General features: G+C 36.3%; 1 protein-coding gene across 2 annotated transcripts in view; it reads right to left on the minus strand.

The window, feature by feature from the left end:
• Positions 1 to 15,223, minus strand: part of LOC150092339 (lipid droplet-regulating VLDL assembly factor AUP1-like) — a 168,862-nt gene that overhangs the window by 39,642 nt on the left and 113,997 nt on the right. For both annotated transcript variants that reach the window (XM_090415036.1, XM_090415037.1), the window contains one exon: positions 5,390 to 5,562. In XM_090415036.1, coding sequence (XP_090271162.1) covers positions 5,390 to 5,562 — 173 coding nt within the window. The remainder of the gene's footprint in view (positions 1 to 5,389; positions 5,563 to 15,223) is intronic.

The raw sequence follows: 15,223 nt of genomic DNA on the forward strand, positions 1-15,223 counted from the left end.
AAAATAGTTTGTAGAAGTTGGTATTTGCTGTTTCTCATGATGTGGCTAAGATATGATGTTTTTCGTTTCTTGATTATTTGTACAAGATGTTTAGCTTTGCCAATGGATTTTAAGACATCTTCATTGGTAATTTTTTCTGTCCATGATATCTTTAGCATTCTTCTGTATAGCCACATCTCAAAGTCTTCGATTTTCTTGATGGTTGTCGCCTTCAATGTCCATGTTTGAACTCCATACAGCAGAATAGACCACACGTAGCAATTCAGCATTCAGCATCTGACTTCCATGTTTAGGTCTTTATTGCAGAATAGTGTTCTCATTTTCATGAAGGACTGCCGTGCAATTTCAATCCTTGTCTTTATATCTATTTCTGGATCCCACTGTTCATTAAGCCAGCAACCAAGATATTTATATCTTGACACTTGATCAATATTTTTCCCATTGAGTGTCAGTTTCATTGATGAGGCTGGATGTTTGCTGATGATCATGTATTTTGTCTTGTTGATGTTTATATTTATTCCCATTCTTTGGCTTTCTATGTATACTCTGTCAATGAGTTTTTGGAGATCCATAACATTATCTGCAATTAGCACGGTGTCATCTGCATATCGAAGGTTGTTAACAATCTTTCCATTTATTGTGATTCCCTCTGAACATTCTTCCAATGCTTTTTTAAAGATTACCTCTGCATATATGTTGAACAGGAGTGGTGAGAGCACACATCCTTGTCTCACTCCTCTTTTGATGTTAATATCACTGGTGGTAATGTTGTCTAATTGAACGGTAGCTGACTGATTCCAATACAGATTTGTTATTAGTCTTATGTCTTGTTCGTCTAGCCTTATTTGTTGAAGGACTTCTATTAAGTTAGTGTGTCTGACTTTGTCGAATGCTTTTTCAAAATCTATGAAACACAAAGACAGATTTCTGTTTTTCTATGCATTTTTGTATCAATATTTGGGTACAGAAAAGGGCCTCTCTAGTACCAAAACCATTCCGAAAGCCGAATTGTGTTTCACTTAGAGTTTCTTCACTTTTTCTATAAATGCGATTCTGAATTACTTTCAAAAATATTTTTAATGTTTGGCTCATTAGACTAATAAGTCGGAAGTCACCACAGGAATTCGCTTTGGGTTTCTTTGGGACAGTGATAAATGTAGATTTGAGCCAATCTGATGGAAATTCATCACTTTCATATATTTTATTAAATAGTTTTTCAAGAAGTTTGATGTTATCTGGTTCTATTAATTTTAAAAATTCTGTTTGCACACCATCTGGTCCACTGGCTTTTCCCGTTTTACTTGTTCGTATAGCATTCTCTATTTTGCATTTCATGATTGCTGGTCCTTGAATGTTATCTTTTATATTTATAGGCTTCTGTCTAGTATCATTGAAAAGTTCTGTTACATATTTTATCCAAATCTGTGCTTTATTTTCTTCTTCTAGAACTATTTTTCCATTTTCATCTCTTAGAGACACTATTTGCTTTTTCCTCAGTTTTCCGGAAATTTCGTTGATTTTCTTATACAGATTGAAATTATCATGTTTCTTCTGAAGCAGTTCAATTTCACTACATAAATTTTTCATCCAATTTTCCTTGGCTTCTTTTATTTTTTTCTTGATGATGTTATGTGTTTCTGTATACCTGGCAAGGTCTTTGTTTTTGTACATTCTTCTTGTATCAATAAGAGAAAGAATCTCATCTGTCATCCATTCCTGTTGTTTTATATTATTCACATAACCTACTTCTTCAATACTTGTTGTTACGATGGCATTCTTTAAGCTATTCCAAAGAGATTCCACACTTTTATGTTCTTCTGTGTTAATCTGTTGTAATCGCAGGTTAAGCTGTGTCTTGGCACTTTTATTTATGTTCGGGTCTTTCAGTTTTTCTACATCAATTTTCTTTTTCTTCTTTTGTGATTTTTTAGCTGATTTTAATCTAAGACGTACTTCTGCAACTATGGGATTGTGGTCTGATGAGATATCTGCTCCAGGATAAGTCTTTGCACTCTTTATACTACTGTGGAATCTTTTATTTATCAGTATATAATCAATTTGATTTCTGACAATGTTATGTTGGTTATCTTGAGGCGATTTCCAAGTGTACAGTCTTCTGGGTGGAAGTTTAAATCAGGTATTTGCTATTGTTAGATCTTCTTCCTGACAAAACTGGACTAGGTGATCTCCTCTGTCGTTTCTGGTGCCTAAGCCATGTTCGCCAACAATTTCTCCATCACCCCCTCTTCCCACTTTTGCATTGAAGTCACCCATCACTACGTTTATATCATGTTTCTTTGTTAGGTTTTTAATCTCTTTTAGGTGTTCATAAAACTCTTCAACATCTTCTTCACTTTTGTCAGCTGTGGGTGCATAAGCTTGGATGATATTTATGTTAACGGGGTTTCCCTTAAGTTGTAACAGCATTATCCTTTCAGAAAATGGAATCCAATTTATTACTGATTTATTGATTTCTTCATCTACTATTACAGCTACACCATGTCGATGTTTGTTCTCATCATTCCCAGAGTAATACATTGTCGTATTATCTTGTTGACACTTCCCAGATCCTGGCCATCTTGTCTCGCAAATTCCCAAAATCCGGATGCCCAGCCTCTTCATTTCTCTTGTGGCATTTCTTAATTTGCCAGCTTCATACAGAGTTCTGACATTCCAAGTTGCAATTTTAAAAGTGGACACCATTTTGAGCCTGGAGATTCTTCGCACCCCTGTCCCATTTAAGGGACGCCGGGAACTTGGGGCCAATTGTAAGGGTTTGCTCGCCATGATGGTTGTTCTGGAGATAAGGTAGAGCAGTAGTTTCTCCATTTGCTTTCTGCTCTGCAGTATTACAGACGTACACACAATACAATCATATTGCCATCTGCAAATCTCTGATCACAAGCTTTTCCGTCATCATTTGGCTTCAACCTTGTGTCAGTACTGACAATGCTGCTTCCCAATGTCAAGGGCAGTGACCCCAGCAGGTGCTTATTTAATGGCGGCACTACTCGCCATGTCACCGAGTTGTCACTGGGCTTTGTGAGGTTTTAAGTGAAACAGAGTTGCCACTTCTGCTCCCCCACGCCCTGATAGCTCAATCGCTGTTGGTCCACGGCTGCTTATTCGTCAGATTGCTCTGCTTATATCACAGCTAGCCTCCATATCTGAGGGCTGTTCCTGGATCCGCCACCTGGGGACTGCGTCCCCAGGTGGCGTAAATTTAAATGTATATTATATGAATTGTGATATATCTTTTTTATTTCTGTATGTAATTCTTTTGATTGGATTTGATTGGCTGCTGAAGGATAAACAGAGTTTATTTTAGCTAGCTCGTGATGAGAATGCAAGCTACTGTGTATAAACAGAGAAGCCAGTGGATATAAGTTGAACTCGTTAGAACCGGATTTTGGAAGGAAGAAGGAACATAGTTGATTGGAAAACGAAAGTAAGTAGGGGGAGATGCCTTGGAGACAGCATAGAGACCGGTTGTGTGTGTTCGTCCGTCGAATTACTTCTATGGGAGTTCTGATACTACAATATTTTCCAAATGTTTAGTGGAAGAATAGTGCAACCAAGATGTTAGATGTACTAAAGTACTTTCCCCTCGAAATAATAAGTCTCATGTTGTTAGTCAGCTAACACTCTATTGAGTGTTAGCTGACTGAGAAAAATTATAGTGTAGCCTGTCATAAGAGTAATTATTGTAACATTTGGAAGGTCGAACTTTTAAGAACTGTTTTCAACTTGATTGACTGAACATAAAGAACTGATAAATGAACATTTGATAATTTATGGATTGTGATTATTCTGAATACTTTAAACTGAGCTAATATATTTATGCTATGATTCATCCAGTTGGATAGAGAGAAATATGTCAGAGAAATACTAATGCTTTATGAATTAACAATTGTTAACATTAATCAAGATCCTCAAACCTAATTGAGAAGATATTAATGTCTGAATGTGAATTCTTATAATATTTTAATTAGATAACCCTTTTCAGATAGTTATACTTAAATGTATACATTGTACTTTTCCACATTAAATCTTTTCTTTGTTGAGTTAAACTTGGTGTTTGCCTGATTTTCTTTCATTGCACCGCTCATAAAATTACTATTTTGCAGAAGCCTTAAATAGTAGTAATAACCTCGGCCTGAAGATAAAGTGATAATATAAGTATAGTTGATCATTGATTCCTCTATATTATTTAGGCTAATCTGAATATAGGGTGGCAGAGTATAATATAAATTTCTTTATATTCAGATCAGCATCAATCAACAACTAATCAAGTAAAAACCGGAAATTTAAGAGATAAGATAAGGCTAACAAACCAACATAAATGGAACAGTTAGCAAAGTAGGACGACATCACAGAAATATTTACGAATTAAATAGTCATTATTGTGGTTAGTATGTGTGTTTATAGTGATAAAAAATAATCACAGAAGAGTGTCATTCCAGTGGCCTTATGTCAAAGAATCCACTATTAAAAGACACCATTTCCCAAGCTACTTGGATAACACACACACACACACACACACACACACACACACACACACACACACACACACACACACACACACACACACACACACACACACAGAGAGAGAGAGTTGGGTTTACTTGAGCAAGATGAATGTGATATTATACTCGTTTCCACAGCAACAATTCATGTGGTAGTTTACCTCGGCAAGAAAAAAAGGCACCTTGCCATAGCTCAATGGCAAGATACTCACGCTACATTAAAACTCAAGTCCATCTTACATCCCAAATATGCAGACTGTACTTTTAAGATAATAATAAATTTAGTTTAATCCTTTATCCAAGTGTGTGCAAACAAAGTTTGCGCCTGAAAGTATCTTCAAGACTGGGGTAAAGTGGTACAACACCAGGCAACTCCTTGCAAAGGTGGAGCAAGCTACCAGCATTCCTATCTCAGTATCTCCCATAATGCAAAACATATCTCCTTGAGGATGTACTTTTAAGAATAAATCAGGCAGAATTTTAGCCTAATCATGCAATATCTCTAGTCTCAGTATCTCCCATAATGCAAAACACATCTCCTTGCGGATGTACTTTTAAGAGTAAATCAGGCAGAATTTTAGCCTAATCATGCAATATCTCTAGTCTCAGTATCTCCCATAATGCAAAACACATCTCCTTGCGGATGTACTTTTAAGAGTAAATCAGGCAGAATTTTAGCCTAATCATGCAATATCTCTAGTATCCTAAATATTTAATGTGAATGAACATCAATCACATTAAATATTTCCTTGCCAGTCTTTGAAAATATGTCTAGAAATATATGATGTAAGATAACTTTAAAAAATTAACAGTTATTATAAGTTATAGTGTTTGACAGATGATCTAAATCTAACAATTCTCACCAGGTTGCTGTTGTGAATGAGTAGCTATCTGCAGGCGTTTTGAGTATTCTGTTCTATCAGCAACTGTATAAGGAGTGGCTGCTATACCAAGTTCTGCAGCTAGTGTTTTCTGCACTCGCTTACTAAACTCTTCTATACATTCCATTTCATTTTTCTCTACAGGCGAAAGATACCTTTAAATATAGTAAAAACTGAAAATATATAAGAGCTAAAAACATTTATATTTACACAAAGATGAAATTTCATATAGATTCATTTCATAAATTTAATTTCGCATTTCATTTTATAAATTCATTTCTCTCATAGGGTGGTATGTGATTGGAATGGATTGCCATTGGATGTTGCGAGTGCAAGCAGTGTAAATGAATTCAAGAATAAGTATGATAGATGGTGCATGTAGTATGTGGCCTCTGTCGATGAGTCTCTGACTCCCTGGAGGTGTCTCTTAATAATAATTGCAAATCTTTATAAAACATGTTAAATGAACTTCTTCAGTGAACACCTGCAGAAAACTTTTTAATGGCTTTTACTTGTGGTGGGGGGGGGGGATGATTGATAACTTGCAAAAATTTTGAAATCCAATGTAATCATTATCAACTGAGTGAGACTATCTGAGAATTAGCATTTTGCATGCAAACAACTCTTTTCCCCCCCACATTTTAGCATAATTAGTAGCAGTACATTGGTTCATCACAATAAAGATATGGGTGGGCTAAGAATTACATAATCCAGAAATCCCTGTTCTAGAGACCAAACGTTTTACTTCTTTCAAGAATCATCAGACAATGATATTCATCTGCTACCTAAATTAAAGATTCAAAACTGATTTATCTGAATCAAAAAGACAAATACAGTTAACAAAATACAACCACTTACTAGTAATTTTTAGAAAAAAAAAAAAAAAAATTCACCAACAACTGTTGAATATTACTGAATACAAAGTTAAAAGCAGAAACCCTTGTATACTATGTAGAGGATTAAAAGCTTTTAAAAAAAGTATGGTATGTGAAGCATACAAATACTGCTTTTGAACTATAAAAAATTTTAAAACAATAAAATGCCATTAAAAATATTTTCACAAATTCATTCATGAGTGAGCCCAGTAGCAGGAATGTCTAAGGAACATCTAATTTCAGGACTAGATGGGTGGGAATATGATACTTTATTACTTTACAACAGTTTCTAGTTAATGGTATGAACTATTTTCAAAAATGTTGTGTGAGGATTAAAATTCCATCAAAAGCTTTAAAAAAATAAGCAAGAACTGTGCAAAAATAGTAGCGAGTACTCGGCTGAAACATTTTTCAAATGATTAAAGCCAACATTAAACAAGCTTTCATAGGGCAACAGGAGGTATTAATTTATCTCTTATACAGTTAAAGTGGGAGGTATAATCATACATTATCACAAAAGGATTTTACCAGATTATGATTACACGATTATAATATTTTTGAACAAAAGATTTACAAAAGATTTTAAAGATGCTACACAAATGAAATGAAATTATGTCAATATTATCAAAAAGCTGATAAGCACAAAAAAACACATTTAAAGAATACATCAGGACGGATGAATATATATTTTTTCTTCTTAGCCAAGTCATGGCAAACAAAAGTCTGAAATGTAAATAGAAAAAGCCTTTCATAGCAAAAATTAAGCATATGTGATGTGTTACTTTGTTCAGTTTCCAAAAATTCATCTGTGAAGTTTTCTTTATGTGAATACCAAGTACTCAAGGTTGTAAATTTATAGTGTATTAGTACTACGGGTGTGCTAAAGATTAAATAATCCAGAAACTCAATTTGAGACCAAAAATGGAACTTTTTCCAAGCCACAGAACACCACATCATACCAAAATTTATCTCTGAAACTGTATCCTTTAAAGATGTATGGATGTCAGCAGTTATATAGACTTACTAAGCTTTGGACCCTCCAGGCTGATTCCTACATACTGTCTTTGCATGCCATGCAGGGCACACTAGCAGTATGGAGTACTTACCAGAGAATGAATTCTCTTATCTCCAGGTCCTGAGGTTTTATCTGATCCACATAAAAAAGGCCCCAAGACTTATAGCATATTAGTGCCATGTGTGAGCAAGAGGAAAAGAAGAAAGGAGGATTCTGTTCACGCTTTGTTTGAACAGCTGAAAGTTTTATTATTTGGAGAAGGAAGAGTGGGAGAGATCATTTCAAAGAATAAAAGTAGATGGAATGAAAGAGGAGGCAGTGAAGTTAATTCAATGAGTTTTGAGAGACTATAAAAGGTGTCTTGGCTAGCAGTGGCCCTTATTCTAATGAATTTGGAGGAAAGTGGAAGAATAATAGTGGCCAATTCAGCAGAGCATTTCTGTGAAAGTATCTTTAGAAGAAGCAGCAGGCAGAAACTGAACGTTTGTGATTAGAGGGATTGAAGCAGGTATATGAGAGAGAGAATTCATTAATTAGTTGGATTTCCCACTTCTGGATAGAATCGAGCAATCTCAGAGAGGATTTTGGTGCAGCACCCCAAATATGGGAGCAATATTATTCAAATATAACTCGCACTCCTGATTTTGGTTTATGAAAAAAGAAATAAAAAAGTTTCACATATACCTCGCACATGAAAAAAGTTTAAAATGTTAGGGTGCTGGTAACTCATTCTTTGTGTTAAAAAACATGCCCTCCCCAACAGCCACTATACCGCAGACGCAAGAAAAACAAGTCCAATCATCCCTCAACTTATGTCCATTCGAAGATACGTCGGTGTTCCCATAAGGGAATAAATAACATTTTCGACTATACTTTCGAACAAGACGCAAGCGAGTGTAAAGTAAAAAGGTTTCTATGTAGCAACAATGCACCATGGCAGTTGGCATGTGTCTTCAAGTTCCTCTGTTGATTTTGGGTTTGAGAAATAGGTTATTTGTGTATTTATTGTTAAATATTTTGTGATATTTTGTGCAACATGGCCCTTACACTCCCAATCAAAAAATCTTAGTGAAGAATCACAGAAAAAGAGGAGTGCAATTGGATCTTGAAACGAAGTTGCAAGCAGTATAAAGCAACATGAAGCTGGTAAGCCTGTCAATGTGATCGCAAATGACTCTGGATGGTTTCATTCTAGAGTGATGACCATTTTGAAAAATAAGAATAAAATTGTAGAGGCTGTGAAAGGATCTGCTTCCATTAAACCAACAATAGTGACGAAGCAATGACAAGGTCCTACTTACATCATGGATAGAGGACCTGAACCAAAATCGCATACCCCTTAGCACTATGACCATAACCACTAAGGCACTAATTCTCTTCAACATGTTCAAGGAGAAAGCAGGACCCGTTTATGACTATGAATTCAACACTTCTTCCAATTGGTTCAGGAGATTGAAGCAGCATTTTGTGCTGCATAATGTGAAAATGTATGGTGAATCTGCAAGTGCTGATGAGAAGGCTGCCAAGGAGTTTGTGGAGAAATTGGATAAAATTATTATAAAGGAAAATTATTTGCCACAGCAAACATTTAATAAGGATGAGACCTCCTTGTTTTGGAAAGAAATTGCCCTTGCAGAACATTCATCCACAAAAAAAGCTAAAATCTATGCCTGGTTTCAAAGCTCTTAAAGACCATGTTACGATTCTTCAGGGGGGTAATGTGGCTGGATATAAACTGAAACCATTTGTGATATGGCACAGTGAGAATCCACAAGCCTTCAAAAACATTAGGAAGCATACTCTTCCAATTCATTATCGGAGCAATAAGAAGTCGTGGATGACTCAAAAATTGTTTACAGATGCCTTAATCAACTGTTATGCAAGTGAAATGGAAAGCTATTGTGTGAAAGAAAATATAGAATTTAAAATTTTATTAATTCTAGATAATGCTCCAGGTCATCCACCTTACATAAGTGATCTTCAACCTGAGATCAAGGTTATGTTTCTCTCTCCAAACACTACTTCATTGATCCAACTGATGGACCAGAGAGTTCTTGCAGTATTTAAACCTTATTATCTAAGGAGAACTTTTTCACAAGCCATTTCTGCCACTGAAGGAAATGACCAGACTCGTGCAATTCTGGGAAGCATTCAATATTTATCATGCTATCAAAAATATTACTGTGGCTTGGGATGAAGTGACCTCTCAGTATATGAGTAGCATATGAAAAAACATTTAAAAGGTTTTTGCACGATTATGGAAGTTTTGAAAAAAATGAAGACCTTTGTAAATTGAGTGAAGAAATAGTGGGTCAAGCAAACAATCTGAATCTTGAAGTGAATGATGATGACATAATTCAACTCATAGAAAGTGCCCCTGAAGAGTTGACCAATGAAGAATTGGTCGAACTAGAGGAACAATGTGTTGCAGAAGAGGAAGAATGAGAAAGAAAGAGGGAAAAGAGTTAAACAATTTACAGTGAAGGGTCTTGGCAAAAATGTTCTCTGCAGTTAGCGATATTCTCAAAATGGCTGAAAACATGGAGCCCAATGTTGAATGCCACTTATTAGTAGAAAGGAAAGTACATGATGTGTTTGATTGCTATAAACAAATTTATGATGAGAAGAAGAAGAGGAATAAGCAAAGCACATTGGACATTTTCATCAAAAAATAAAACAAAACAAAAGTTACACCAGAAGAGCCACAGCTTGGTCCTTCACATTGGGAAGGTAATGAAGATGTGATTGTGGAGGAAGATTTGGGTGATTATTCTTCTGTTTTATAGTGGCACTAACACACAGTACAATGTTATAAGGTTTAAAAATTAAAATGACAATATACTTAATTCGTGCAATCTTCTGTTAATAGCACACTAGTCATATGCACATCTTCATAGCTGCTCTATCTCTACTGGCCTACCATTGCTGTCTGTTTCACACTCTGCTTTCACTTCGTATTAGTCATTCGTGAAGGATTGTTCATTGTGTATCTCAAGGCGTGTAAATTACTGGTAAGTTTTGCTTGAAATACGGAGAAACGTTCACGTTACAGTACTGGTTTTTAAACTCAAAGTTATTGATTTTGCAGAAAAACAGGCAATCGAGCAGCAGGTTGTGAGTTTAACGTGCGATACTGGTGTAAACAGAAACTTGCATTAGAAAGCACCAATAAGTCAAGAAAAGAATTCCGAGGACCTAAAAGTGGAAAGTGTCCTGAACCGGAAGAAGAGTTACTTGAATATGTGTTAGGTTTGCATAAAGATGGTTGCTGTGTTTTGCACAAAACATTATATTTCAAAGCACGTGAGTTAGCTACAAATCGAAGCATCAGTTGCACAGACCTGAAAGTGAGCCAAGGTTGGATCATAATATTCATGAAGAAAAAAGTCTTTCCCTTCGTCAAAGAACATCCTTCTGCCAAACAATAGAGAAAGATTTTGAGGATAAACTGATGGATTTTCATCGCTATGCGATTCAACTTAGGATGAGCAATAACTAAATGTTATCACAAATAGCCAATACCAATCAAACATCCCTCAATTTTGACATGTTGCACCAAACAATAACAGAAAACGGTGAAAAAAGTGTGATAAGAGCAACAACTGGAAGTGAAAAACAGCGATGCACGATCATGCTCACAATTACTACAGATGGAAGAAAGTTGCCTCCTTATGTAATATTCAAAAGGAAAACAATGCCAAAGGGGAAATTTCCTCCTAGAATTCATGTAAGAGTCCAAGAAAAAAGGATGGATAGATACTACATTGGTTCAAGATTGGATTAGAACAGTTTTGGACAAACAGCCAGGGACCTTATTTCGATGCCCTGTGATTCTCGTGTAGGATGGCTTCAGTGGACACTTAGGACCTGAAATAATAAAACAACTTTCGGATATGAGGATCGATGTGACCATTATTCCTGGTGGTTTTACACCTTGTCTACAGCCATTGGATGTATTGGTCAACAAACCATTCAAGGACTTCATACGAAAATTCAACACGGAGTGGATGGCAGCAGGCAGCTACGACCTGACTCCAGCAGGGAAGATTAAGAGATTATTAGAACTGTTGTGCAACTGGATTTTGAGAGCTCGGGAAATGATTTTGTCAGAAATAATTATCAAGTTTTTTTTAAAATCCAGCATCTCTAATTCCCTGGATGGGAGAGAAGATGACTTTGACAATGCACACAAGGAAACCACTCTCGAGCCCAGAAGTAGTAATAAAGAATAGGAGATTCTTGGTAAGTCATATCCATTTTCATTTTTTTCCTGAAAAATTTAGTTTCTGAAAATCCCTGCATACATATCGCACCACAATTTTTTAGCTTTATTGGGGAAAAAAAAAGTGAGAGTTATAAGTACACCAAGTTTTTTGGTGGCTGCAGGTGGCAGGAAAGTTCAGAGGGATGGCTCAGTCCAAAAAAGGGAAATCTGATCATGTTTTGGGTAAATCAGTATTACTGAAGATAATAGGGAGTGATGTGAGCTCTTTCTTGCAAGAGATCAGACAGGACTGAGTTTGTTGACAATGAAGTCTACAAGGTTGTCCTTGCCCCATGGTGATATAGCTAGGTGGTTGGAGTTCAGGCCACCAGTCGCTGTGGATCTTGAGGATTCTAATACTTCAGTGTTAGAAGGTTTGTCAAATGAAAAGGAGGAATAGAGTGTACTGTCATCAGCAAAGCTATGGACAGGATTGAAGTCTGTGAGAGCAGACTTCCAATCCTGTCTTTCTCCAGCATTGGCAGGGAAATCTGAAGAGAGGAAACTGTCTACCATGACACGTAGTAAGCAGCCAGTGAGAAAGTTGGTGATGCAGTTGCAGTGTGTGGAAGCAGACCATAAGATGGCAGTTTGTTAAGTAGGTCCCTGTACAGAATCTGATCAAATGCCTTTGAAATGTTGAGGACAACCATGGGAATTTTTCCAAATATTTCCATGGCTTGAGTCCAGAGGTGGGTGGCAAAAGCAAGGTCAGTTGGTAGATCACATTAGTTGGTAAGGCTTTAGGTGGTTCAAGAGTTGGTTGTTAGTGACCTTCTCCATAATTTTAGAGAGAACAGAAGTGAGAGCAATTAGATGGTAGTTCACTGGGTGACTTTTATCACTTTTCTTTGGGATGGGCTAGATGTGGGACAGTTTTCATGCTGTAGGTTAGAAGCCATTTGAATAAGATAGCTTGAAGAGGCAATGCAGGATAGGTATAAAGATGATTAGAATATCATGATTAGATGCCTTTGTGTGCAGGTTATTAAGGATTCTTTGGATTTCTTTCTGGGTGACATAGAGAGAGCTGTTGTTGGCAGAGTGGAGGAAAGTTTATCCAGGTCATCAATGCAGGAATTGAAAGAGAAGAAAGAGAGATGCCAGTAAGTTGGTCTTGTCTTTAGATGAGGTAACTACAGTATCTCTCATCTGGATGTGAGAGTAGTGGAAACCTGGGCAAGCAAAAGTTGTGCCCAATTGCCTTGGCAAGGGACCAGAAGGAGCGACTGCCATTTGGGAAGGAGGCGAGTTTGCAGCATTTGGCCCTTTCAAAGAATGACTTGGACTTGGTGATAATTCTTTTACAAGTGTTGTGGGCTGCAGTATACGCAGCGAGGCCAGCTGGAGTTTTGGTATTTAGCCATTTGTGGTATGCAGGGTTTTTCTTCTTTTACTCCGTAGGAGTAAAAGAAGAAAAAGGGGGTTTAGGTCTGTTCTAGTCCTACGTGTGGGGCTATAGTGTGTGTGTAGCATGGTTTTCAGTGCAAAGTTAGAAAAATAAAACTTCTAATGTGAGACCTTATTAGAGAACAAAATTCACCCACAGTAAGACAAAACCATGGCCTACCATGGTTAGTTTATGGCTAAATCAATAGTGTATCTGCTCTCCAATCATGGTTGGAGAGCAGATACACTATTCATTTAGCCAACCAGACTAGAATATTTAAATGTAAAAATAGACATTACAACAAAAAAATTAATAGACATTACATGAAGCACTACTGTATTAGGAATTTTAAGAGTCAAACACCTAACTGTCTGAGCTCTTCAGATATTACATAAAATACTGCACACCAGAGGTACAACCCAAGTCTGCATAGGACAGGGAATAACTGTTTCCAATATGTTTTCCTTTATTTGAAAACATATTGAAGTTCACAAAACAGTAGTTCCACTGTTTCATTAGTTGATTTTGGATTTTGAGGTCCAAGACATGTACAACTATATTCTGTAGAATGCATATGCCACACTTCATGATAGCATCAACATAAAATTTAAACAGATGTCACACAAGAAAAAACTGTTTATGGAGATTATCTCCATAATGTAACTCTCTCAGAATTCAGTCATATGACTAAAATCCCTATAAAACTGAATTCTCACAAGGACAATAAATTAGGAAATAATAATCATGTATTCTGATATAATCAAGTGGTGCCACCTTTTGGGAGAGTGCACTATGACAAGCAAATTCATTACATGATCCAAAGCAAACTAAAGGATATAAAAAGAAGTAATAAATCCTCAAGAGAGAGGTAGAATAGGAGAAAAGAGCAGAAGGGTACTCAACAAAGGGGAGTGTCAGAATACAGGTAGACAATTAAGTTGACATGTTGCACAGCTGTAATAAGTCAATCATTTAGCAATAGTCAAGCATTTCTGGTCTGAATTCTTAAGTGAAAATTTGAAGGAAGACAATTAATTGCTAGTTGAATACAAGAAAAGTGCCTAGTAAATGTTACAAAATCATCATATTTTACATTAGAACATTTATCTGTTAAAAGGGAAGTTTCTATCATTAATTTAGTCAGTAAGGATGGTTCTTATAGATGGGCTGCTTCAACAAATGGATTGTACAATAGTAAAACCTTCAAACTGCTTGTAGAATATGTCCAGAAGAGACCAATGTCCCCGAAGCTAATGCTTATGCCCCAAATAATCTCTGTTCCAATACTTACCTGAACACTATGTTGAGCGTAAGTGCACAGAAGCAAGTGCATTCATTCACAGAAGGTTTGTGATATTCAAAGTTAGACTTGCACAAGGTTATAGTATAATTTAACTATATTTCTATGCTTGTGTCACAATAAAAGCTCCAACGTAAGTGAGAATGATGAGTAAACCAAAATGTTAAATATTGTTTAACTAATAAATCAAGTAGGTTTAATTAACAGAGGTAAGTTATTTAAACTTTAATTAGTGCAGAGTCCCGACTGTGTATTTACCTAAATGTTGTTTCAGTGCATAAACACAAGAATTATTGTCATGTAAAATTGAGAGCAATGCTTACATACTTATTTATGTAATCTGGCAAAAGCTAGCCATTACATAATTTTGTACAATTACTTCTTCATGTTACTAAATTGTTGATGTTACCTACACATACCACACACTGAATTGCAAACTTTTATTTAATACTGTGTTGGATCTCCTTAAGACAAATTAAAGTACATATGCATTTTGGCATAGATTCCAGTAAGGTGTTGCATCTACATTTACAGCATACCCAGACAGTCCTTTAACTGGTTCAGATTTGAAAGAAGAGGACTTTGCTTAAGGATCTGTTTTTCTAACATATCCCATACATTCTCAATGAAGTTTAGATCCAGGCTTAGTGGTGACCAGGGAAGATAGAACTCGCTGAACCACTGCTGGTTCAGAAATCAGAGAACATAGTTCAGTGAGATATGGGTTGGAACAGCCTTCATTAAACAACGGACCGTTGAGGTTTCCTTTCAACAGTCCATGAAACAACCATCACCTGCTGGATAAAAGTCAACACTGAAGGATGGACTTGATCGGCAACAATATTCAGATATTCCTTGGAGGACACCCGACCTTCCAGCAATATCAGGGGACCCATTCTGTACCAACAGAGCATGTGCCCCACTCCATGACATTTCCAGAACCTTGAGTTGTATTTACAAGGCAAACTGGGT

The sequence above is a fragment of the Typopeltis vanoorti genome, chromosome 26, assembly GCF_054136105.1.
Source record: "Typopeltis vanoorti isolate ZY-2024b chromosome 26, IOZ_Tvanoo_1.0, whole genome shotgun sequence".
Classification (NCBI taxonomy): domain Eukaryota; kingdom Metazoa; phylum Arthropoda; class Arachnida; order Uropygi; family Thelyphonidae; genus Typopeltis; species Typopeltis vanoorti.